The sequence below is a fragment of the Budorcas taxicolor genome, chromosome 3 (genome assembly GCF_023091745.1).
Source record: "Budorcas taxicolor isolate Tak-1 chromosome 3, Takin1.1, whole genome shotgun sequence".
Lineage (NCBI taxonomy): Eukaryota > Metazoa > Chordata > Mammalia > Artiodactyla > Bovidae > Budorcas > Budorcas taxicolor.
Window position 1 is genome coordinate 24,635,323 of NC_068912.1, and position 25,288 is coordinate 24,660,610.

A 25,288-nucleotide genomic window follows, 5' to 3' on the forward strand; every position below is an offset into this window, starting at 1 on the left:
CCTATATCTGGACTTGAAAGAGAAAGTGAAATTTGCTCAGTTGTTTCTGACTCTTTGTGACCCCATGGACTGTAGCCTGCCTTGATCCTCTGTCCATGGAATTCTCCAGGTCAGAATACTGGAATGGGTAGCCATTCCCTTCTCCAGGGGATTTCCCCAACCCAGGAATCAAACCTGAGTCTCCTGTATTGCAGGCAGATTCTTTACCAACTGAGGCACCAGGGTAGCCCACATATGGACTTGAATAGGGGCAATGGTAGTTTGGGAGGGGTGGGATGCTATGACTAAGATCATGGGATTTGGTAGTAGACCTATCTGTTTGGTTTCTACCTTTTTATTGGCAAATTGTGTGACCTTGAGCAAGGTCACACAATTTGTGTTTTCCTCTCATCTTGTGTTTCCTGGCCTGAAAGTGTCCTGACCTTACTAGGACTAGATGAGGGGACATGCATTATCACTGACATAAACCTGGCATCTAATTAATAGTATTCAGCCTATATTGCTAAATGCCTGGGTCTGCACAGGCGTGAAAGATAATGGGTGAATAGAGGCAATTTTAAAGAATAAATTTCTTATTAAGGAAAAAGGATTCTTGGGGACTGGAGGAGGTACATGGGCTCTCAAAGGAATTATATTCAATAGGTAACTACTTTGATCTCTCTGTTCTCATGTCACGTTGGTGAATTCATGATGTGCTGACATTCAAAATAGATGAGTCATACTCAATTCCACCCATTTTAAAATCCATATAACGGCTTTTGCCTGTTTAACAAGCCTCCATTCCCTGGATAAATCAATAAGCATGATTGTTTAACATTCCCTTTGGCTGTGTAGATATGATTTAATATAACACAGTGCCTTCTAATAAAGCAAACTAACCTTGGGTCTCTCCCCCAGGGATCTAGAGGGCTGCATCCTGTAAGGCAGATCTGTTATGTACCAATAATTTTCAAACTTGTCATGAAGATGCCGGGTAGCATAAACTGTTCTCTTTTGTGAGCTGCATTCAGTAATTACTGTGTTTTTATTTCCTCAGCCTTCTAGATTGAGAACAAATAATATCTTAAAGCAAAATTGTTTACTTCATATTTTTTTTTAAGGGAAGGGTTAAGGAGGGCTAGGAGTAAGGAAAGAGGAAAGAGTCACGTATAGATTCTCATTGTTCTCAGGGACTTGTCTGGAGGAGCACACAGCAGTAAGGACAGTAGAGGGGATGGAATTGAAGTGAACTGTTGTCCAGCCTTCCTAAAAGGCAGTACGTTGTTCCACATACAGCAATGGGCTAGACATTTGGAGACCTGGATTTTAGTCCTAAATTTTCCACTAGCTTCCTGTGTCACTTTGAGCAAGTTATTCTGTCTTTTGAGGCTTCAATGTGTTATTAAAATGTCATTTATTTTAAGAAATAGGCAGGAAGAGATAGTGGGGAACTATTAATTCTATTTATTTGGTAGAATAAAAAATTGCAATATCAATATTGATCTTTCACATGGTGGAAGGGGAGGATTTAGAATTAGCCTGTGACATTTTGAAGCCCCGAAACCACTAATTAGGAGGAAGGACCCTTCCATCTCCATGGTGGTGGTGGTTTAGTCACAAAGTCACTTCCGACTCCTGCAACCCCATGGACTGTAGCCCGCCAGACTCCTCTGTCCATGGATTACCCAGGCAAGAATGCTGGAGTGGGTTGCCATTTTCTCCTCCAGGGGATCTTCCCAGCCCAGGGATCAAACCCATGTCTCCTGCATTGCAGGCAGATTCTTTACCGACTGTGCCACTGGGGATGCCCTGAAACTGAAACCACTAATTAGAAGGAAAGACTCTTCCATCTCCATAATTCTAAGCTATTTATAGTCCATGCAGCACTGACTACATGCTTGGAACATGACTGAATGGTTAATTAGCCAATATACCTCTACTTCCAGGTTCCTGATGTATCTGTGATTCTGCTTCTTTGCATATAAATAGGAGTGGCATGTGAAGAAAGACTTTCTATTTTCATGAAATAATTGATGCTTTTCTTGCCCATTCTTTCTACTGACCCTTGCTGACTGACACATAGACTCCCAGGGCTGCTAACATACTGAAGTTATTATTGCTGTTATTTGCTCTTGGAGTGCCACCTTGGCAGGCCCATGGCAGAGAGGAAAGTACACGATGCCCAGACTCTCATCAAGGAGGACAAGGGGGTAGAAGTAGGAATAAAGGTGATTCTACCCTTAATGCTTTTTCTTGGAAGAAGCTGATGCCAATATATGTCCTCATGGAATTAACAGGAAATTTCCATTGCAAAGTCTTTGTCCTCTCTAGGGGAAAAAGACTGCTGAACCTTGATTTTTTGTTTTTTTCTCCAAATAGGAAACTAGATTTCAAAATGGCACAGCCCTGTCTTCCTCAGGTCACACAGTCTTATTTCTTGATGAGAATTGGCTACATGAACTGAATGGGAAGTCTGAAACCACAGCCAGGCCAGGTTTGTGTAAGCAAATCCAATAGGATTTCTGAGCCACTCATTATACCCTGAACTACTGAGCCAGTTTTGCCTTAACTTTGCAATCAAATTAGTATAGAATTTTTGTTTACATTGGATTAAAATTTTTTATCCTGATGGAATACTTTTCAAGCAATCTGGTAAAAAAATAAGAATAAGAGTATGTTAATGAGGGAAGTCCCTTTGAGCCTTGGTCTGGTGAAATTATACTGAGGATATTCAGATTTTCATTGTAGGTTGTGCTCTTTATGTCTGCACTGTGCATGGTGAGGTATACCTGATTTATCAACTGCATCTATGTTACTAAGCAAAACAGTGAGGGAAAATGATTAAAATGAATAGTGGCAAGCCATAACCACCCCCTTATGTGCCATTGTCTTCAATAACTCAGACTACACAAATCAGTATAGGGTTATGGAAAGAAAATCAGTGAAGAAAAATGCTTCCAAAACCTCTGTATTTTCCATGTGGCCTCATTATCATTGGACCAAGTTTGAACACAACTGCTGTAGAATAGCTTTAGTTACAACGGAAGTTACTAATAGACCTTGTTCTGACGGGAAAGGCATTTAAGATTTTTGTCTGTAATCCCTATAGTGAAAGCAAATAGGATTGGGGGAGTTGTTTGGTCTATATTCTCTAAGGTTTATTATGGCTTTGGGACTGGTGATTTCTGTTTCACCAATGAATGAAATTCATTCACTCTCTCACTCTGTGCATTCATTGAACACAAATAGCACGTCATCTTGGCTGGCTGTGGCTGTATGCATGCTCAATCATGTCTGACTCTTTGCGACCCTGTGGACTATAGACCGCCAGGCTCCTCTGTCCATGGGATTATCCAGGCAAGAATACTGGAGTGGGTTGCCATTTCCTCCTCCAGGGGATCTTCCCAACCAGGGATTGAACCCACAGCTATATTTACATATATCTATCTATAATATAGATATATATTTTCCTCCCAAATCTTTATGGATGCTGTTGTAAATAATAAAATATATCTTTAATATTGTTGAAAATAAATTTCATTTTATTTAATTGTAACATGCATATTATAATGTTAGGCTAAGTGCAAGTTTTGACTTACCACTACAATAGATGGGAGATAAACTAGCTATGAGCAAAAATATAAGAGAATTTATTAATTCTTCAATATCCCTTTTAAATAATTGATTTTTGTGGAAAAACTCCCAAATAAATTATATATAATTTGGAAAAAATAAAGAGAGTATAGTTAAGAGAGTGGCAGAAGTACCCTATTTTGGAGGGGTAATCAAGGAAGACTTCTCTCAGGAGGTTAACATTTGAACTGAGACTTAGGATGAGGAGTCAGTTATATGAAGAGTAGAGAAGAAAATATTTTAGTCTGGGGGTAGAATGGGTTTCCCTGGTGGCTCAGATGGTAAGGAATCTGCCTGAAATGAGGGAAACCCGGGTACAATTCCTGGGTTGGGAAGATTCCCTGGAGAAGGGAGTGGCAATCCACTCCAGTATTCTTGCCTGGAGAATCCCATGGACAGTAGCCTGGTGGGCTGTAGTCCATGGGGTTGCAAAGAGTTGGACACAACTGGAATGACTAAGCACAGCACAGAATGAATGTGAGGGGTCTGAGCAGGGAAAGAGCTTGACCCATTCTAACTCTGAGAGCAGCTCAGTTTGCCTGGAGCCTGTGGACCAGAGTTAGGGGAGGGTGGGGAGGGATGGAGAGGCAGGCAGGAGCCAGGGCATGCTGACCCTGCAAGGCCAGGCAGAGCTTGGATTGAATTCTGAGTCCAGTGGTAAGCACTGAAAGAATGACATGGTCTGACTATATGTTAACAAAGATCACTTTGGTTGCTGAGTGAAGAGAAGAGATTGGACAGGGACATAAGAGACACAGGTTCAATCCGTAGGTCAGGAAGATCCCCTGGAGGAGAGCATGGCAACCCACTCCAGTATTTTTGCCTAGGGAATTCCCATGCACAGAGAAGCCTAGCAGGCTACAGTCCATAGGGTTGCAAAGAGTCAGACATGACTGAGGTGACTTAGCACACAAGAGTGGAAGAGGAGAGATTAGTTTGAAGGGTATTTAGAGTAGTTTAGTCAAAAGACAACAGTCACCTGGTCTAACTAAGATGGGGAGGCAGAGGTTGACAGTCCTATTTGATCATAGTAAGTAAATAACATTAAGGGTACAGCTGATATTGAAGTACTCAAACGAGCCTCCCCTGCTACTTCAGATGTACAGTGTGTGGGCAGGGATGGGTGCAGTGGGGTTTATGAGTCCTCTTTGTGGTTGCTTGGGGGCCCCTGTGCGGTCCTCTGGTCCTCACTTGCCTCTGCTAGGGGTGTGGCCTGGGGCAGGTCTGGGCTGGTCCTTGGATTCCTTGTGTTGATATGCCCTACCAACAGGAGACTGTTCAACTTGCACTTTTGTGTTCCTGCCTCGGTCAGACCTTTCGGACTTCCCTAGATAGCTCGGCTCCACCTCAGGTTTCATCTAGGTCCTCTGGCTCTTGCCTGGACCGCAGCACCTCTGTGTCGAGGTCACCCTGCCTTCTCCTCTGAGTCCCTGACCCGCTGTAGAAGGGCCATGGAAGGCTCGGGAATCCTAACTCAGGCCTCTTCCTGCTGTATCTGTGCTAGTGCAGCCACCCCATGTGTGACCTGCCAGTGTGCCTCTGAGTCTCCCCAACCCTGCCCCTGGATTTTAGTTTGAGTAGAGAGCAAAAGCACATGTAAACCTAACTACTTGCTTTTCTTTTGTCCGTCACCTCTTTTCTCATGTCCCACTGGAGTAGAAAGGGAGGATTTTTTTACTTCTTTTTCTACCTGATGAAAATTCATCTCATGCCATATCTTTCCTTCTGTAGATCAGCAAGCTGTCATTTACCTCCCTTTCTGTACTGAATCTGGAGAAGGAAATGGCAACTTACTCCAGTACTCTTGCCTGGAGAATCCCATAGACAGAGAAGCCTGGTGGGCTATGGTCCATGGGGTCACAGAGTCAGACACAACTGAAGCGACTTAGCATCCACTATACTGAATCTACCAGGTGGCTCTTGATATGGGAACTATGGGATTATCGATGTTGTGAATACATTGATTTACTTCTCCAAAATACTGTCCACGTTACCCTTGATATTTGTGTGTGTGCGCGTGCTCAGTCGTGTCTGAATTTTTGTGACCCCATCAAGCTCCTTTGTCCATGGGATTCTCCAGACAAGAATACTGGAGTGGGTTGCCATTTCCTCCCCCAGGGGATCTTCCCAACTAGGGATAGAACCCACATCTCCTGAGTTGGGAGGTGGATTCTTTACTTCGGAACCACATGAGAAACTCACCCTTGGTATTTGTAGGCATAGCCAAAGTTGTTGGCATAAGCATTAATCGGGGTCATAATTTAGTGTGGATAGCTAGTATTGCTCTCTTCTGCCTACAGGGTAACTAAATGTCTGCAGGGTAGTAAAGGCTTTTCATGACGTGGCCTGAGGTCAACCTCTCAGTTTTCTCTCTCACACTTCTCTTCTTGTACCTTGTGCTCTGGTTACATCAGACTCTTCAGTGTTTCTTAAAAATGTTTCGTTCTGGAACTTCTCTGGTGGTCTGCTGGTTGAGAATCTGCCTTCCAGTGCAGGGGATGTAAGTTCGGCTCCCAGTCAAGGAACTATGATCCCACATGTCACAGAGCAACTAGGTCTATGTGCAACAACTAGAAAGTCCGCACACCGCAACAAAGATCCCATGTGATGCAACTGAGACCAATGCAGCCAAACAAATGCTTCATTCTTTCCCCCTTCAATCCTATGACTTACGTAAGAGCTTTCTTCTTAAATGCTTCCCTTGTGCCTTTCTCCCCTTTTTGCAGATTTCATTAAAATCCTATGCATCCTTCCCAGCTTGGCTTACATGCTTCCCCTAAGGTAAAACCTGGGAGCCCTTCAGCTAGCATGAAGCAATTATTACTTCCTGTAAGTTCTTATGGCACTTTGCCTTTATTCAAAACCTTATAACTTTTTGTTTTATGCTGTAATTATTAATATATATATATCTATCTTCTTTTTTCTCCTTGATTATAAGCTTTATTGGAGAAGGCACAGATGACACACAGTACTGACTGTCCACCACTCTGCAATTGCAACCCGTCACATGGCTTTGCACACAAATGTAATGCAATGTGTTTGCTCACTCGTGTCTGATTCTTTGCAGCCCCATGGACTGTAGCCCATCAGACTCCTCTGTCCATGGGATTTCCCAGGCAATAACACTGGAGTGGGTTGCCGTTTCCTTCTCCAGGGGATCTCTTCCTGACCCAGGGATCAAACCTGTGTCTCTTGCATCTCCTGCATTGGCAAGCGGATTCTTTACCACTGCACCACCTGGAAAACCCTTGATAATAAATGAATAAGGCGTAGCACCATCACCCTCTTCATAGAACTCTCTAAACCCCACATTGAAAACTTTGAAACAAGTGGAAAAGTGTTGTGTTTCTTAACATTTGGTGGTATTTGTCTATTAAATCTCCATGCAGACTCCTTGGCCTGAAATACAGGGAACTGTGGGAAACAAGTTTTCAACCGTTTCTCCCAGGCCCATTAAATAGAACATCATTACATTTACAGGGGTCTGTGCCCCAAAACACAGCAGTGCAATCATATATCACAAGCTGCTATCATAAATGAGTCGGACAGGATAAGCCAACTTGAAAGAGAAAATAAAATATTATAACTCCAACTTGAAAAGAAAATATGGTGTGTGGTTTATTGCTATGGATTATGGAGGAAGAAAACTGATTTTGAGTCAAAAACAGAAAAGCAGTGACAGTCTTAAAAGTCAATACAGTATTCCCAGGGCAGACACTAGACTTTAGAAAGCCAAAGCTTCGGGCTCTTGCTCTGGTCCATAAAATAGATGTGAAATTGCTTTTGCTTCATTATTAGTGCTATGTTATTAGTGTGCCACTCTGAAGCAAGGAATGTTTAAGGGGAAAAAATAAACTTTGGTACTTTCAAGGCAGAATCTCTTTTTCAGAATCTCACATTGTATTTTAAAGACCTTCAGACTGTGACTTTAGGAAATTCTGTTGTGACAAAGGGAGACAGAAGAGGGACCTAGAAAGACATGCAATGTAAGAAACACTGTTTAGACGTCCTAGTGGTAAGTTCTGCTGTGATCAGAAATGGGAAGATGTCCCTAAGTCTGTTCCCTATGTCTGCATCTCCATTCCTTCCCTACAGATGGGCTCAGCAGTACTGTTTTTCTATATTTCATATATATATGCATTCAGTTCAGTTCAGTTCAGTTCAGTTCAGTTCAGTTCAGTCACTCAGTTGTGTCTGACTCTGCAACCCCATGAATTGCAGCATGGCAGGCCTCCCTGTCCATCACCAACTCCCGGAGTTCACTCAGACTCGCGTCCATTGAGTCAGTGATGCCATCCAGCCATCTCATCCTCTGTCGTCCCCTTCTATCCTGCTCCCAATCCCTCCCAGCATCAGAGTCTTTTCCAATGAGTCAACTCTTCGCATGAGGTGGCCAAAGTACTGGAGTTTCAGCTTTAGCATCATTCCCTCCAAAGAAATCCCCGGACTGATCTCCTTCAGAATGGACTGGTTGGATCTCTTTGCAGTCCAAGGGACTCTCAAGAGTCTTCTCCAACACCACAGTTCAAACGTATCAATTCTTCGGCGCTCAGCCTTCTTCACAGTCCAACTCTCACATCCATGCTTGACCACAGGAAAAACCATAGCCTTGACTAGACGGACCTTTGTTGGCAAAGTAATGTCTCTGCTCTTCAATATGCTATCTAGGTTGGTCATAACTTTTCTTCCAAGGAGTAAGCGTCTTATAATTTCATGGCTGCAGTCACCATCTGCAATGATTTTGGAGCCCCCCCAAATAAAGTCTGACACTGTTTCCACTGTTTCCCCATCTATTTCCCATGAAGTGATAGGACTGGATGCCATGATCTTCGTTTTCTGAATGTTGAGCTTTAAGCCAACTTTTTCACTCTCCTCTTTCACTTTCATCAAGAGGCTTCTTAGTTCCTCTTCACTTTCTGCCATTAGGGTGGTGTCATCTGCATATCTGAGGTTATTGATATTTCTCCCGGCAATCTTGATTCCAGCTTGTGTTTCTTCCAGTCCAGCGTTTCTCATGATGTACTCTGCATAGAAGTTAAATAAGCAGGGTGACGATATACAGCCTTGACGTACTCCTTTTCCTGTTTGGAACCAGTCTGTTGTTCCATGTCCAGTTCTAACTGCTACTTCCTGACCTGCATACGGATTTCTCAAGAGGCAGGTCAGGTGGTCTGGTATTCCCATCTCTTTCAGAATTTCCACAGTTTATTGTGATCCACACAGTCAAAGGCTTTGGCATAGTCAATAAAGCAGAAATAGATGTTTTTCTGGAACTCTCTTGCTTTTTTGATGATCCAGCGGATGTTGGCAATTTGATCTCTGGTTCCTCTGCCTTTTCTAAAACGAGCTTGAACATCAGGAAGTTCACGGTTCACGTATTGCTGAAGCCTGGCTTGGAGAATTTTGAGCATTACTTTACTAGCATGTGAGATGAGTGCAATACAGTATTTGTATTTCTCTTTCTGACTTACTTCAGTCTGTATAACAGGCTCTAGGTTCATCCACCTCAATTCAACTGACTCAAATTCATTCTTTGACCACCTAGAGGGGTGGGATGGGAGGGGGACAGGAGGCTCAAGAGGGAGGGGATATATATATATAATTATGACTGATTCGTGTTGTTGTAAAGCCGAAACCAACACAACATTGTAAAGAAATTATCCTCCAGTTAAAAAGTAAATGAATGAATTTTAAATTTAATTTTTTAAAATAAATGAATTTTAAAAAGGTAAAAAAAAAAGAAATGGGAAGATGATCTTAAAAATGAAATTTCCTTATTTCTAGAATTACCATGGAGGATGACTTTTCTCCTTTCCTGAGCTTCCTAGGCCCCACCTCTAAGTCTCTGTTGTTTGAACATAGTGAGTCATTACCATCCAGTTCAGACAGAAGATATCAAAATGCCTGCCCTGACAAAGGTTAAAGGCAGAAACACAAGAGCGCAGATGGAATTTGTTGGTCAGGCCTGTTCTGGTCTGAAGGCAATAGGGTAATATATACTGAAGCAGAATGGGAGGGGATGTAGATAAAATGCAGTTGAGGGGGAATCGTGCTGAGTGGTGGTTGAACCAGATGACTCCTAAAGACCCATCCAACTTGGGTTACAATTGTTTGCACTGGATTTGCTCAGCCTTATGAAGCTGCTTTTTTGTTTCTTTTGATTAAGTTATGGGACTTAAGAGACTTTGTGAGATGCCCTGCATCCTGCCTTATCCCGTCTCCCATTTCTAGATTTTTCTTTGGGTGCAGCCTTGATAAAAGTCTAGCTACTTTTTTGTGTTGTCTACAAGATCATTTTAGGTCATATCAGATGAGCAATACACAAAGGCAAAAAAGGCACAACTTAAGTGAAACGGGAAATGCCGGCAATTATTTGGTTCTGTCAGGCTGAGGCAGGTTGTCTGGTGGTCTAATTGCACCTGATTGGATTGACTGAATCCATTCATTCATTCTTCACTCACTTGCTCACTCATTCATTTATTCATTCATTCAACAAGCACTTTTCAGGTACTTCCTGTGTGTCTTGTATCTGACCATTGTCCGGTTTTCCATTTGGATACCTTTGTTTGTCTGGACAAATGATTTATCACCATTTGGGGGCAAGGAAGGTGAGCAGAAGAGAGTTTACAGAGTCACATACTGGGAAGACCTTGGTTTTTAGGAAGAAGTGGGTCAGGTGGGTCAGACATCTGTGTGCCAGGCCCAAGTCCTATGTCAACTTCAATCTAAATCTCAACCTAAAAGGAAGTTAAATAAAAATAACAGCTGTTGTTCACTGGGTGATTTTTGTTAACTTTCTAGGAGCAACCAAAAAAGAAATCAGTTAATATAAATACAATTCATCCTTTTTTTGTTTGTTTTCCAGATCACCAGATTAAAAATTGACCGAAACCCTTTTGCTAAAGGATTCAGAGATTCTGGAAGAAACAGGTGAGCAAATTGGACATGACTCACTGACCTTTCTTTTCTATATGGCATTATTTTCCCCACGCCCCATTGGTGGCTCTGGCTCCTACTTTTTGGAGAACACTTGCATGCTAGACAGACGCAGGCCAAGAGAAATGGGTAGTTGTTTGGGAATCAAAAAGCTGCCTCCCAAAGGTTGAATTATTCAGTTCTTTGTTTGTAATTCGTGTTTGTGCTCAGTCGGGTCTGACTGTGACCCCACAGACTATAGCCCTCTGTAGCCATGCTCCTCTGTCCATGAGATTCTCCAGGCAAGAATACTAGAGCGAGTCGCTACTCTCTCCTCCAGGGGATCTTCCCCATCCAGGGACTGGACTCCTGTCTCCTGCATCTCCTGCATTGGCAGGTGGCTGTGCAACTGCATCTCCCACTAGTGCAACCTGGGAAGCCCAGGTAGTGGAATAGCCTAAGGAAAATGCCTTCCTGTTAATGACTCTTTACAACAAGACAAAGGCCTTTGTTTTCAAAATGTAGCTAATGAAGAATGGTTTCTATTCCATGCCCAATGGCCAAGTCAAGAACAGGCTTGTAAGATGTTTCCTGTCGCCTCCTTTAGGGGGCTCTGCCTGCTGGGCTTATTGAGAACCTTGTTAGTGAAGAGGAGCTCAAAATAGAAGCTGGCTTTTCATAAAGAAGCCTCTATGGTGTTTAAGGTGTTTACTTGGGGTCCATGCACATTTCAGGGGTTCTGTGAGTTACCAGATAGTGAAAGAAAAGTTGTGAGTGAATGACCAGGTGTGCATTTTTCTAGGGAGAGGTCCATAGCTTTCTTCAAATTTTCAAAAAATATCTGTGACCAAAAAGTTAAGAATTTCTGCTCTAGACATCACCATCTGTCTCCAGAGACCAATCCTAGTGACTTTAGGTATCCAGTTCCTTTCTTTCCTTCTGTATCTTCAGCAGCATTTCATGTTTATTTTCTTCTTGGCATTCCAAAGAATGCTTTCGTTTTTTCTCCTTTTTCCCTCTTTTGTCTTCCCATTGGATTCCTTGTTTTTCAGAGGCATGATTTAGAAGAGAAAATTAGAATAGAGAGGGTGTATTAACCAGGATTGGACTTGCACTGGGAATTGGAGGCACACTTTAATCTTGAGATTAAGACCTTGTGTCTTGAAGCGTATATCTCTGGTTAGAAAATTGTGGTAACAGCTCAGTTCAAGTCCTGAGATTCCCCTGTCTCCTCACTAGGCTAGAAAGGACCTTGACACATCATTTGGCCATGGCCTGTGTCTGCCTTAAGGCTGGTGAATATCTTACTGCTTGCTGCTGCTGCTGCTAAGTTGCTTCTGTCGTGTCCGACCCTGTGCGACTCCATAGACAGCAGCCCACCAGGTTCCGCCATCCCTGGGATTCTCCAGGCAAGAACACTGGAGTGCGTTGCTATTTCCTTCTCCAATGCATGAAAGTGAAAAGTGAAAGTGAAGTCGCTCAGTCATGTCCGAATCTTCACAATCCCATGGACTACAGCCCACCAGGCTCCCCCGTCCATTGGATTTTCCAGGCAAGAGTACTGGAGTGGGGTGCCATTTACTGCTTAAAATGTCTGTCCTAAGTGATAGACTGTTCTTCTTTGTAAGAACGCCAGGAAAATAGAACTAGAGATCCTCATTTGCCCATGTCAGTGTCTTATTCATTAATTTCTGATAGCATGGAAATTCTTTATTATGTCATATTAAAACCTGCATGCTGTTTTCAGTAATATCAGTAATTATAGAAGTTATCTGTTATTGAACACTATTGTGTTCCAGACTTTTTACTTACATTCTTTCCAATCTTTAAGGCAACCTGTTTGTCACCAATAAGGAAATAGGCTCAGAGAGCTTAAGCAGCTTTTCTAATGTCACACAGTAAATCTGGGAGTAGGGAAGATAACCCAAGTCCACTTCACATCAAAGTCTGTGCACTTCAAGCTTTATCATGCTAGCAGTAAAATCTTGCTTATTTTATATTCAACAGATATGGAGAATAGAGCTCTTTCTCTAAAAATCATTCTTCTGCTTAAAGATCCTACTCAAGTAGCCAGAACTTTCCCTTTCCCAAATAAATCAACCAGCATTCTCTGGCTGTCTATGCAGATTATTCACCACGACTTTGTTGTTTATGTCCTGTGTGTGTGTGTGCGTGCACGCATGTGCTCAGTCACTTCAGTCATGTCCAACTTTTTGTGACCCTATGGACTGCAGCCCACTAGGCTCCTCAGTCCATGGGATTCTCCAGGCAAGAATCCTGGAGTGGGCTGCCACGCCCCCTCTCCAGAGGATCTTCACAACCCAGGGATTGAACCCTTCTCTCCTGCATTGCAGGCAGATTCTTTACTGACTGAGCCACTAAAGAAAGCCTTGTTTACTCCCCATATTCCTGTAAATAAGGGGTCCCTAGTAGAGGACAGGAAGTCAAGCTGAACATCCCTAGCAACTGAAACTGATATGATGAAAGTGAAGTCATCTGTGTCATGAAGGGACTGGGATGAATTAGCGAAGGTAGAAGCCATTCTTATCCTCCAGCTCTCTGGGAAGCTAGACTAAAATAAACTTGTTGGGGCAAATACAGGAGTCCCTGTATTTTCTCTTTAAGAAGCTCAAAATTGCCTGTTAACCACACTTTAATTCTTACTGGCTGCCTGCAGGATGACAGCAAGAATTATTAACGCCGTTTGGCAGATGGGAAAATTGATGGGTGAGGATATAGAGGATTATTTATAAATCTCCAGGAACTGGTGGTCTATGCCAACACCAGAATCCAGTTAGTTCATCACCTTCTAATCAGTGGCTCATTGATGGCCTTTCTTGTGCTAACAGAGTTCTTAAGAATCTATGATTTTCCCCATGAATTTTAGACATCAGATGACTCATACAGACGTGCATGGTTTGATGAGTTGCATAGAAATGTACCCGAAACATATGGATTACATTTCCTTTAAAGACACATGGGCTTAAAAATTAGGAGGGAAAGTCCTTGGCCAGTGTTTTTTGGTTTTGTAGAACACAAAACATTTGTGGAATACTTTGGAATTACAGAAATTGCCAGACCTCAAACCAAAACACGTTCAGGTTTGTCGATCTCCATCAATCCCAGTGTGATCCTGAGGTTCCAGAGGGGAGTGTGAGAGGAAAGATGGGAAGACGCAGCTGCCACTGCACTCTCTTAAAAAGCCTCTCATGAGTCTCCGTAGGCTCATAAACCTCTCACTACAGTGCTGGGGTGGCAGAGCGTGGCTAGGGTGACAGCCGTGTCCTCTGAGGGTTGAGAAGAACTTGAGGCAGCTCTTGTGAAGACACTTATTTCCCATTCTTATTTATTTACCTTTGGGTGCCCTGGGTCTTCACTGCTTTGCAAGGGCTCTTGCTAGTTGCGGAGAGTGGGGCTACTCTTCCTTGCGGTGCATGGGCTTCTCACTGAAGTGGTTTTTCTTGCTGTGGAGCACAGGCTGTAGTCCTGAGAGCTTCAGGAGTTGTGGCTCACCGGCCCTAGAGCACGCGGGCTCTAGCAGTTGTGGCACATGGGCTTAGTTCCTCCGTGGCACGTGGAATCTTTCTGGGCCAGGGGTCGAACCCAGGACTCCTGCACTGGCAGGCAGATTCTCATCCATTGCCACCACCAGGGAAGTCCTCCCATTCTTATTTGAATGAAAGGAGAGGTCTATGACAAGTGTTCGTGGCTTGTAGCCCCATCACTTTCTCCTTCCCCTCAGTGGGAACCAGGGTGACGGATGTGACTGCTGAGTCTGGAACTCTTCAGGACTGCTTGCCTGCAGAGAGTATGCAATCTGGGCTCTTGCCGTTGCATGGTAAGCCCAGCAGAGGAGGCCTGCACGAAGTCAGCTCCTTTCAGGGGGTTCCCGCACACTCTTTCAGCCTTCGTACCTGTGCAATCATCTTCAAATACTTTTTATCAATAGTAAAACTGGTGTTTTGGTCTCCATGGCATCACTCTCCTAGATCTTCCTCAGAAATTTATTCTGAGTTCAAATGAGGACAAGGGGTGATAACCGTTGGGCATTCCGGAACCCCAGTGGGACTCCCACTGAGTTCACTGTGTCAGCCCTGTGACATCATCAGAGCCCATCACGGTTCCTCCTGCTTCTTTAGAAAGCATCATTCACATGCTACAGTGTGAGAAGGTCACTGCCCTTTGGCCTTTACTTATGGAGCTCCTACTTTTCATTCCCATGTGATTATGTCCCTGAATAGAAGTGTCTACCAAAGTGTGTGTGTGTGTGTGTGTGTGTGTGTGTGTGTGCACGCGCGCGTATGTGTTCATGTTATGGAGAAGAGTAGTAGACATCTAGTCCTTTTGCAGTGAAAACACTGACAGATTTTGCTTCCAGGCATTGTCTCTGCAATGGGAGGGAGATTGTTTATTTCTGTTGTTCTTCCTTCTAGATTTCTCAGAAATTCTGTAGCCCAAATACAGCTTTGGGTGGAAGTATCAATATGTATTTACCTTTAGCAGGCCCAGCTCCAGGGTGCATTATCCAGCATCCCTTCTGGGAGATTCCTCATAAGGAGGAGGCAGTAACACCTTCTTATTGCTGGGGGAAAACAGATGCCCTTAGCATGAGTTAAGTTTTGTCTTGTGATCTGTGCTCCTGGGCTTTGTCTGTTCCCTGCTAGAATGAAGCTCCTTGCAGATGGGTCTCTACCTTTTTCTTATTCTTATATTTTTTTCCCCTGTAGTGCCAGGTATATAGAGTAAAATAACAATTGTTCCTTTAGTTACAAAACATTAGACAGAGTTGATGAGTGGCAGAGAAGTTAAAAATTGGGATCTCTGGAATAAGAAAGCCTTAAGCCAACCAGAGATGAGTTAGGTAGAGCAACTGTGGGGAGCTGGTTTTGGGTGCTAAGAACGGAATAAAGAATGAATCTATAAATAGTCTTTGTAGGAAAGACTAAGGGCAATTTTAATTCAAATCTGAGATGGACTGCTGCTGTAAGACACTGGTTTAGCTTAATTGTAGATTAGCAACATTCAGGCCATTTGAACTGGCCCTGTACAGTGAGGGTGTGTCTGGGCTGCCTGGCTCCCTGAAGAAGGAGAACATCCAGCAAGTTCCAGAGGTGTGAGCCTCAGGGAAGACGGGCTCCCAGAAGATGAGCCCAAGCAGAGTAAGGTTTGGTTGAGAAAGGTCACTCAGGAGCAAACTGAGAGGTCAAATTACATCTTTTGTGATGACCACCCCAATGGGCATCTCTGTCCAAAGAGAAGATGAAGGTCAGGAGGCTGAAGAGAAACGGGAGTCTTTGCACTGAGTCTCATAGTCGAGAAGCAGCCCGGGAGGTCGTATGTGTCCACGTGCCTGGAGAGCCCATGTGCGCAGCTGGAGGGAGCATTGCCACGGCAGAGACCTTGCACTTGAAAGGGGAGAGACAGAAGAGCTGCAGGAAAGAGGACTCTGCAGGTCTCAGCCAACATCTAAAGTGAAAATCTCATTCCTGTTAGGATTTTATAAGATTTTACAGAAAGCCTCAGTTAGTTTGGGAACGTCTATATAGTTCCCAGGGACTTCCTCCAAAGCAAACACATACACAAAGAGGAGAGGATTAAAATTATGACCTGTCGATGGAATGAAGGTTCTGTGAACTTGTTTTAGAAGTGGAGTGAACTGTGTGACCCTGGCTTCTCCTCTGTTAGCAGCCTTCATCCTGTCTCTGACCTTGGCCTTTGCCTATACTCCCAGCTTCTATACAGTCTAAGAGAACTACAGGGGGATTGTCCCAGGTGACGTGGTTTCCTCCAGATGCCCCTTGCTGGCATGGTGCGCCAGGAATCACTGTTGTGCTTCCGTGACAGGTCCCCCTGGGAGTTGCCCTTCTGTAGCCCAGAGAGTTGTTGCAGCTTTTTGGGAGGGTGTCTTTGTCTCGATGGAGTTTGCCCTTGGAGGTTTAAACCAGGACACTCAAATTCCACAAGGCAGGGACTGTCAGAGAGGGCTAGTGGCAGCCCCTGTATTATGGGGAGCTTGGTTTTCAAGGGAAAGTAGTTTTAATAGGTTGCTTCTCACTAAAAACACAATAGGGCCTGCACTGTTGCTGTTCAGTCAGTAAGTTTTATCTAATACTTTGTGACCCCGTGGACTGCAGCACGCCAGGCCTCACTGTCCCTCACCATCTCTCAGAGTTTGCCCAAGTTCATGTCTATTAAATCTGTCATGCTATCTAACCATCTCATCCTCTGCCACCTTCTCCTCCTTTTGCCTTCAGTCTTTCTCAGCATCAGGGTCTTTTCCAGTGAGTCACCTCTTTGTGTCAGGTGGCTAAAGTGTGGCTTCAGCATCAGTCCTTCCAATGAGTATTCAGGGTTGATTTCCTTTAGTATTGACTGGTTGGATCTCCTTGCTGTCCAAGGGACTCTGAAGAGTCTTTCCAGCACCACAGTCGGAAAGCATCAGTTCTTCAGTGCTCAGCTTTCTTTATTGTCCAACTCTCACATCCATACATGACTACTGACAAGACCATAGGTTTGACAGTATGGACCTTAGTTAGCAAAGCAATGTCTCTGCTTTTTAATTTGCTGTCTAGGTTTGTCATGGCTTTCCTTCCAAGAAGCAAGCATCTTCTAATTTCATGACTACAGTTGATACTGATTTTGGAGCCTAAGAAGAGAAAATCTGTCACTGCTTTCCCTTTTCCCCCTTCTATTTTTCCATGAAGTGATGGGACCAGATGCCATGATCTTAGTATTTTTTAATGTTGAGTTTAATAGGTTGCCCCTCACTAAAAACACAATAGGGCCTGTACTGAGTCCGAGCTAATTCTCTGACTGTTTCCTGCAAGCATTGCTGCTTTCTGGGAATGTGACGGGTGGTAGTGTTTCCTGGTGCCTAGTGTCCCTTACATGTGTTGGGAGACGGTGATCTAAAAATGGAACCACTGACTGCCTTACAAGAATGGATGTGTCTGTTTACTGGAAGAGGATGCTTAATGAGGCTGAGACTTAAACCAAAGGAAGGAATCTCTACTGGTGGTGGGGAAGGTATTTGGGAGTAAAGTTTTTTTGTGGACCCCCAGTTAAGCAGCTGCTGTCCCAAGGCCATGTTCACTGAATGGAAAGCCATTTCCTGGCAAGAAAGAGGACTGTGAGACGAGGTATTAGAGTGCTGAAAATTAACAGGAGGAAAAACGGGAAAAGGTTGGCCCCAAGGCCACATCCTCTGAAAGAAACTTTCCTTTGGGAGTTAAGGTGCGTGTGGGTCTCAGTTAAAATCTGTTAGTTGAGTTCTCTAGTATAACCAAGTATCTCGAATACTGTGTACACACTTATCTATCTGTTCAGCTGAACATATGAAATTTCCTTAGTTGTAGGTCAAAATGGTGAGATAGTAGCTATTTCCTGCAGTTCAACCTTGTATATTTATTTCTGGGCATTCAAATCATAAGTATATAAATAGTAGTAGTAATTTCATTTAGTATCTGTGGTCCAAGTTTTCTCCTTTTACCTCAGAGCTGGTTGGTAGCAGTATAGAGTTTCCCATATTACTGATGGTAAGACTGAGTACAGTGAGGTAGTTGCTTTTAGAGCTGGCAAATCTGCCAGTGACAGCCTCCAGAGAATTGTGTCACACTCCTCCGACAGGCATCACTTGCCAGTCAGCAGACACACTTGCCCCTGTCCACCTCTGATTCCTTGTCACTCCTGAAGGTAAGCTTAGAGCTAAGGAGCTGACCGCTTGTCTTCCTTTCAATCAGCACGACTTTCCAAGTGTTTCCCTCACTTTAAATTTCTATAGTTTTTGTTTGTTCTCCTTTGAGCCATTGGCTGTATTTTTCCAGCCAGTCTCATCCTGCTCATTCCTGGCAATCTCACTAACCCCTGGAGATTTTGTACACTCTTTTGTTATCCCTGGCCTGGGTGCCATTCAACAGATCTATGGAAGCGATCAGTGCTGGACTCCCCGGTAGGCGTTGCTTCATCTGCAGCTGAAGGTAGCTGGCTTCATAGTGGACTCTGGCAGCAGCATCCTTCCAGACTCCTCCTGTTCATCCAGGCCATAGCTGTTTTTCACGTCCCCAGGCTTATGGTCTTTCAGCCAGTGTTTAACATTTTTCTCTGCCTTGTTATTTGTTCTCCCTCCTGTGTCATGAATCTTTCCCCCTATTGTCCTCTTGGCCATGTGGGTTTGCCAGAGAAAGTTGGCAGTTGTTTTATTATCTATGGCTCTTGCCCAGCGATGGTGTCATCTAACAGAGTGACGTCTGTTTAATGGCTAACATATTGGAGTCTGAAATATCTGCAAGATAATGAGGCCTACAGAGGCTTGGGGGACACATTTTTTTGGTTCTTAGAGGAGAGAATGAGAAACGAAATTAGGTAACATACGAGTCCTTCCACATTCAGTCCAGAACCAGAGGGCTGACAAAGCTTTGTATTCCAGTTAAGTAAGAATGTTTTCTCTTGTTCCATATCACAACCTGAGCAGATGGTGGGATTTCTATTACTTGAATTAGATCAGTGGTCCTCATGCTTTTATTGTATTTTCTCTCTTGTGTTGAAATATTTTGTCCTAATCAGTATGCATTTATTAAGTAACAATTAAAAGGGAGTAATAGTATCTCCATTTTGCAGGTAGGAAGCTTTAGGAGTGTGAGGTTATATAACTTGGCAAGGTTGTACCAGTTAAGTGGCAGGGTTGCAGCTGGAACCCTGGTCAACAGCCTGGCTCCTGACCTTGTGCTCTTAACCAGTAAGCTCATCTGGGCCTTGTGTAATTTAGCATTACTCTACTTATTCAGACTCCAAGTGGTTACAGCACTCCCATGTTGGAAATCCCTGGGTAAGGAACAGTTCTAACTCAACTCTAATCATCTGTCCATTGGACACTTGTGCTTTCAAACCATTGTAAAGTACCAGTTCATCAGGTAGATGTATTTATTGCACACCTAAAGCTGGGGTTAAATTTTTTTTTTAATTAGAGGATAATTCCTTAAGAATATTGTGTTGGTTTCTGCCATATATCAACATGAATCAGCCATAGGTATACATATGTCCCCTCCCTCTTGAGCCTCCCTCCCACCTCCTCCCCATCCCACCCCTCTAGGTTGTCACAGAGTTCTGGCTTTGGGTTCCCTGCCTCATACATCAGACTCCCACTTTTTATCTGCTTGCCATAAGGTAATGTATATGTTTCAATGCTACTGTCTCAGATCACCCCACCTTCTTCTTGCCCCCTACCCCGCGCCAGCCCCCGCCCCATGTCCGAAAGTCTGTTCTTTCTGTCTGTGTCTCCTTTGCTGCCCTGCAAATAGGATTGTCAGTACCGTCTTTCTAGATTCCATATATATGCATTAATATATGATATTTGTCTTTCTGTTACTTCACTCTGTGCAATAGGCTCTAGGTTCATCCACCTCATTGGAACTGACTCAAATGCATTCTTTTTTATGGCTGAGTAATATTCCATTGTATATATGTACCACAACTTCTTTATCCATTCATCTGTCAGTGGACATCTAGGTTGCTTCCATGTCCTGGCTGTTGTAAACAGTGCTGCAATAAACATTCAGGTACATATATGTCTTTTTCAATTATGGTTTCCTCAGGGTATATGCCCAGTAGTGGAATTGCTGGATCATATGGTAGTTTTATTCCTAGTTTTGAATGATGGCTTCTTTGCCAATTTTCAGACCTCCACTGGGAGGTCTTTAGGACTATCCCTGGAGAACAAATACCCTGAAGAATCTTAATATAGGAGAAGATTCTAGATCTAGTGAAGGAGAAGGACGTGTGGAAGGTTTGACCTGACCACAGTGGGACCAAGGACAGTCTAAGAAAAAGGATTAGAAAGTTGACATGTGGTAATTAGACTTGAGAAAACAGAACATTCTGGTTTTGTGTCTTTTCAAATGTTGGTACTGGAGGAGAAAAGAAAGGAGTTCTGAAGCATAGCATCGGCCGTGGGACACAACCCAAGAGCCTAACATGGAATAAATACTCATGGTGCCTGGCCCCACACCCTCCACCCCCCTCACCTTGCTCTTGGAGCCCCAGTCACCCTGAACTAGTTCAGTTCCTAGAGTACATCTTCTTTCCATGCCTCCAAGTCTGTGCATATACTATTAACTACTGTGGAAGCTCTTTCTTCCTCTTATCTGTGTGCAAAACTACTGAGTACCCTACAATATTAAGCTTCAATAACTGGCCTTTTGTGGAACACCCCCCTGCCCTTGAGTTTTCCAGGTGTATTCAAGACATCTTGCTCAGTGCCTCATGGCGTCTCCTGCATATCTCCAGTATAGCGTGTGTCACACAGTTCAGAAATCAGTAATTTACAGGTCATTATCTTTTTGTTGAGCAGAATTCTCCTTAAGGGTAAAGACCCTGGGGGTGTTTTTTGCCTTTATATCTCTCGAAACTAGCACATAATTGTTTTCCTGATTGAATAACCTCTTTTTGACTTCAAGACCCCATCTCAGTAGACTTCCCTTAGTCTTTGACTGTCTTCTACTGAGAGCTAATCAGTGATCTTAATAATTGCTAGCATAAGTTCCCCTTGTTAATGGAATCACCAGCAAAGAGTAAGATGTCAGAATTACAAAGAAAATAAATGAAAGAAATATAAGAAATAATTTTCTATCTGAAGATAAATAAAAAACAGAAACTATGCATAGGTGTGTTATCTAACAGGTTATGAATGTAGTTGTAATTATTATAATCATCAAATATTTGATAAACCTCAAAGGGATGAGCTCACTTTTTTTTTCTTTTTTGGAATGAGAAGATTGGAAGACTATTTCTTTTCCCTTTGGCTGTTTTTCCAAATCAGTTGATCTCAAGGCATCATCAGTTTACAGAAGAGCTCACTGACTTGCTTCTTCGCTTTCCCTTTCTCCCTCCTCTTCAGTGTGTGCTGTTGGCTTGGCCAGTGAGCAGACGGAAATGTCTAAAGAGGAGAGGCCTGGAAATCAGAGAGGTGATTACAGCCAAATGACTGAACAAAGGGGGTTTAGATATGGTCTCTGTTGTCACTGGAGCAAAGAGGGGAAAGTAAGCAAGACGGGGACACTGGCCAATTTGATCATCTTCGATTGGAAGCTTCAGAGATGACATCAGGTCTCTGGTGTTTAGCAAACCGTTTGAGGCCCACCATGTGGAACATGTTAATGACATGTAGGTTACCTAAGACTACTTTTTTATCCGTTAGAGAATGAATTCACTTTTAAAACCCTTGAGATGAAGTTTTTTTAAACTGGGATATAATGATGATGAATAAGTAAACAACATGTCATTGCTTAGTATAAACTTTGAATAGACATCCAAGTGGCTGAAGATGTTAATGGGTAGTTGGCAAGGATTCTTAGAAGAGAAGATGAGGATAGAAATGACTGGCCTGTGCTAGGGGACTCAGACTCTATTGAAGGTTAGAAGTTCCATGACCAGAACAGAAGAAACCAAAGAAAAACTGAAACCTCTCTGGGACCTGAGTCAAGGAAGACACAAACAGCCACACGTAGATGCAATTCCCGTCTCTAGTACTAGAGAATTCTTTCTGTCTTCAGAGTCATGACTGGATATCAAGTTGTTTTCCTGTTTCAGTCTTGGAAAAATGAATGCTGGTTAAAGTTTGGGAAATAGTGACTCAGTAATAAAAATAGTAATAAATATTAAATAAATAAATAAGTAATAAAAATGATTCCTTTATTTATTAATTTAATATATATAAATTGAAATCTTGCCATGTAAAAGGCATTGAGCTAAGTATGGGACACATGTTTGTGGGACTTCCCTGGTGATCCAGTGGTTGAGAATCTGCCTGCCATTGCAGAGGACATGGGTTTGATCCCTGATTGGGGCAGATCCCACATGCTGAGGGGCAACTAAGTCCACATGCTGCAACTACTGAGGCGCGCAAGCCCTAGAGCCCATGCTCCGTGACAAGAGAAGCCGCTACGATGAGCAGCCTCACGCACCACAGTGGAAGCGTAGCCCCTGCTTTCCACAACTAGAGAAACCAAATGTGCTGCAATGAAGACTCAGGGCAGCCAAAAATAAATTTAAAAAAATATGGTGGAAAGTAATTTAGCTAATACTTACCTTGCTGCGGCACTTTACCAAATCCTGATAAATTAAAAAAAAAAATAGTGCTTTTGAACAATTTGATCTATACAATAAAGCTTAGTGAAGTCTGAAGACAAATATGATGTGGCATATAGTAAACAGTAACTATGCTTGTTTTAGTCATATCCACCTCTTTGTGACCCCATGGACCATAGCCCACCAGGCTCCTCTGTCCATGGAGATTCTCCAGGCAAGAATATTGGAGTGGGTTGCCATGCCTTCTACCAGGGAATCTTCCTGACCCAGGGATTAAACCTAGGTCTCCCACATTTCAGGTGGATTCTTTACCATCTGAGCCACCAGGGAAGTCATAGTAAATAGGATTGATGTTTTTAAGGAAGAGACCCAATCTGAATATATAAATAGATTCAGTAAGGTCTAGGATGAATCTATAAGAGAGATCCACAGCACATTAGTAAAGTGTGGTCAGGAATGTATAGACTTAGCTGTTAGTTTTTGGTAGTCATGCCCAACCCCAAATTCGCCACCAAAAAAACCCTCCTTGTGACAGACACCTGGACTGGACGGACCATGGGCATGTCCATATGTGGCATGTGGTACATTATGTTAAGAGCTAAGGAAGCTTTTCCTGATGAGCATATGGAAAGTGTCTGGCACTCTTACTATTTACCCATTGGCAGTATTCTTGCCTGAAGTGTCCCAGGGACAGAGGAGCCTAGCAGGCTGTGGTCCACAGGGTCACCAAGATTTGGACACGACTGAAATGACTTAGCATACAGCACAATAGGACCAGGGGCTTCCCAGGTGGCTCAGTGGTAAAGAATCTGCCTGCTAATGCAGGATATGCCAGTTCCATCCCTGGGTCAGAAGATCCCTTGGAGAAAGGAATGGCCATCCACTCTGGTATTCTTGCCCAGAGAATCCCATGGACAGAAGAGCCTTGTGGGTTGCAGTTCCTGGGGTCGCAGAAGAGTTGGACGGACTTAGTGACTAAACAACAGCAATGGAACCAGAGGGTAAAGGTTACATCAGTTACACTGGAATTTTCTGCATTACCTCTGATACTCCTATAAATCTAAAAGCATTCCAAAATAAAATGTTTATTTTTTTTAAACGAAAAATGTTTATTTTTTTTTAACAAGAAAAGGTTACATCAGAGATTTCAGCTCTAGGTCAGAAAGAACTTCCTAATAGATCTGTCACAAAACTATATATTTTCCTTGGGAAATACTCAAACCGAGGCTAGATAACTCTCCATCTAACATCTCCATCTAAGATGGTAACATAGGGAGGAGATTTTAGATTTGGATAATGGATGAATGTCTGCTATCCTTTTTAAAGTTAACTACTTAAATAAAATTATTAAGACCTTCGCCCTTTTTGCCTGTTATGTAAATAAGATTAATGTTCATTTTTTTATTCCTTTAATAAATATAACATTGGCAGTATATCAGTGTATTTTGACTTCTTCACAGTGTTCTATCACTTTATTATGAAGTGAGAAGAAACTGTTCTTTGCCCTTGAACTAATATTTTGTCCCTATCATTGGTACATGTTGCTGGGAAGAATGGAATAGGGGGTGGAACAATAGAGACTCTGGACATTTTCAGTGAGCCTCTCATGCCATTAAAGAGAATCCGAAGATGTTCTGGTGAGCCCCCAACATTCCAAAACAAGGCAGTAAGAGCTAAGCCTGGCCTGTCTGTTTTTTATGTTCATCAAGGCTCAGCATGGCTTTATCTGCCTATCCCCTTATTATTCTGAACTCCCTAATTGCCTGGACTGTTTCTCTTCACAAATAGTTTCATGTACTGTATTCAGCATTAATGTACGGTGACTATGTGGAGATGTCTTCTATTCCTACTTTTAACAGATTAACAGCTAATAAACACCATGCAACACCCTCTCCTCTCAACCTCTTCTAAAAATACAGAGTTTGATTTGCCAACGTTGGTGTATTTAAAGCCTCCAAGATTCCAGGGAAGACTTTAGAAAGTTAACTGTGCAAGTATGGCCAGTTCAGAGAGGAAATTTTCCAACACAAAGAGTCAATCAGTGTATCAGCAGCTCATCAGAGAAGAACCTCAGGGGATATTGTAATCATTTATTAGGGAAGGATATTTGTTCCCACTTAAAATAAAGCTTCTCACATTATTCTTGCTGTGCCGGACTGAAGAGAATGCTGGATATGTATTACCTAGGGAGGACAGGCAGCGTAAATTTCATCTCAAGAGGAAAGCATATCTTTTCCAGGAAGGGACACTGTGTTCCTTTCCAGTGTTGCAATGAAAGGATTTATGCTCCCTACTCTTCTTTAACTTTCTTCTCCTATCTTCTGCCGGAATTTCCCCTGCCTCCATGTAGCTGGAAGTGAAACAATTAGTTTTAAAGAGGGAGTAATCAGAAGCTGTGTTTCAAAGCTGTAAACAAAGCACCAACCAATATTCTCTTTTAAGGATATGGAATATCAGCAGTAATATATTTAAGATAATGCAGATAGCCTGGATAATTATGTTAAAACAATGTCTATCAATTGCATAAATTGTTGTTGTTTAGTTGCTAGGTCGTGTCTGACTTTTTTTGACCCCATCAACTGTAGACCGTCAAACTCCTTCTGTCTCTAGGATTTCCCAGGCAAGAATACTGGAGTGGGTTGCCATTTCCTTCTCCAAGGGATCTTCCTGACCCAGAGAT

The 25,288-nt window shown here is 42.9% G+C and overlaps 1 protein-coding gene across 2 annotated transcripts in view; it reads left to right on the plus strand.

Annotated features, from left to right (window-relative positions):
* TBX15 (T-box transcription factor 15) overlaps nt 1–25,288 on the plus strand; it is a 124,584-nt gene that overhangs the window by 83,338 nt on the left and 15,958 nt on the right. For both annotated transcript variants that reach the window (XM_052636844.1, XM_052636845.1), the window contains exon 6: nt 10,478–10,542. In XM_052636844.1, coding sequence (XP_052492804.1) covers nt 10,478–10,542 — 65 coding nt within the window. The remainder of the gene's footprint in view (nt 1–10,477; nt 10,543–25,288) is intronic.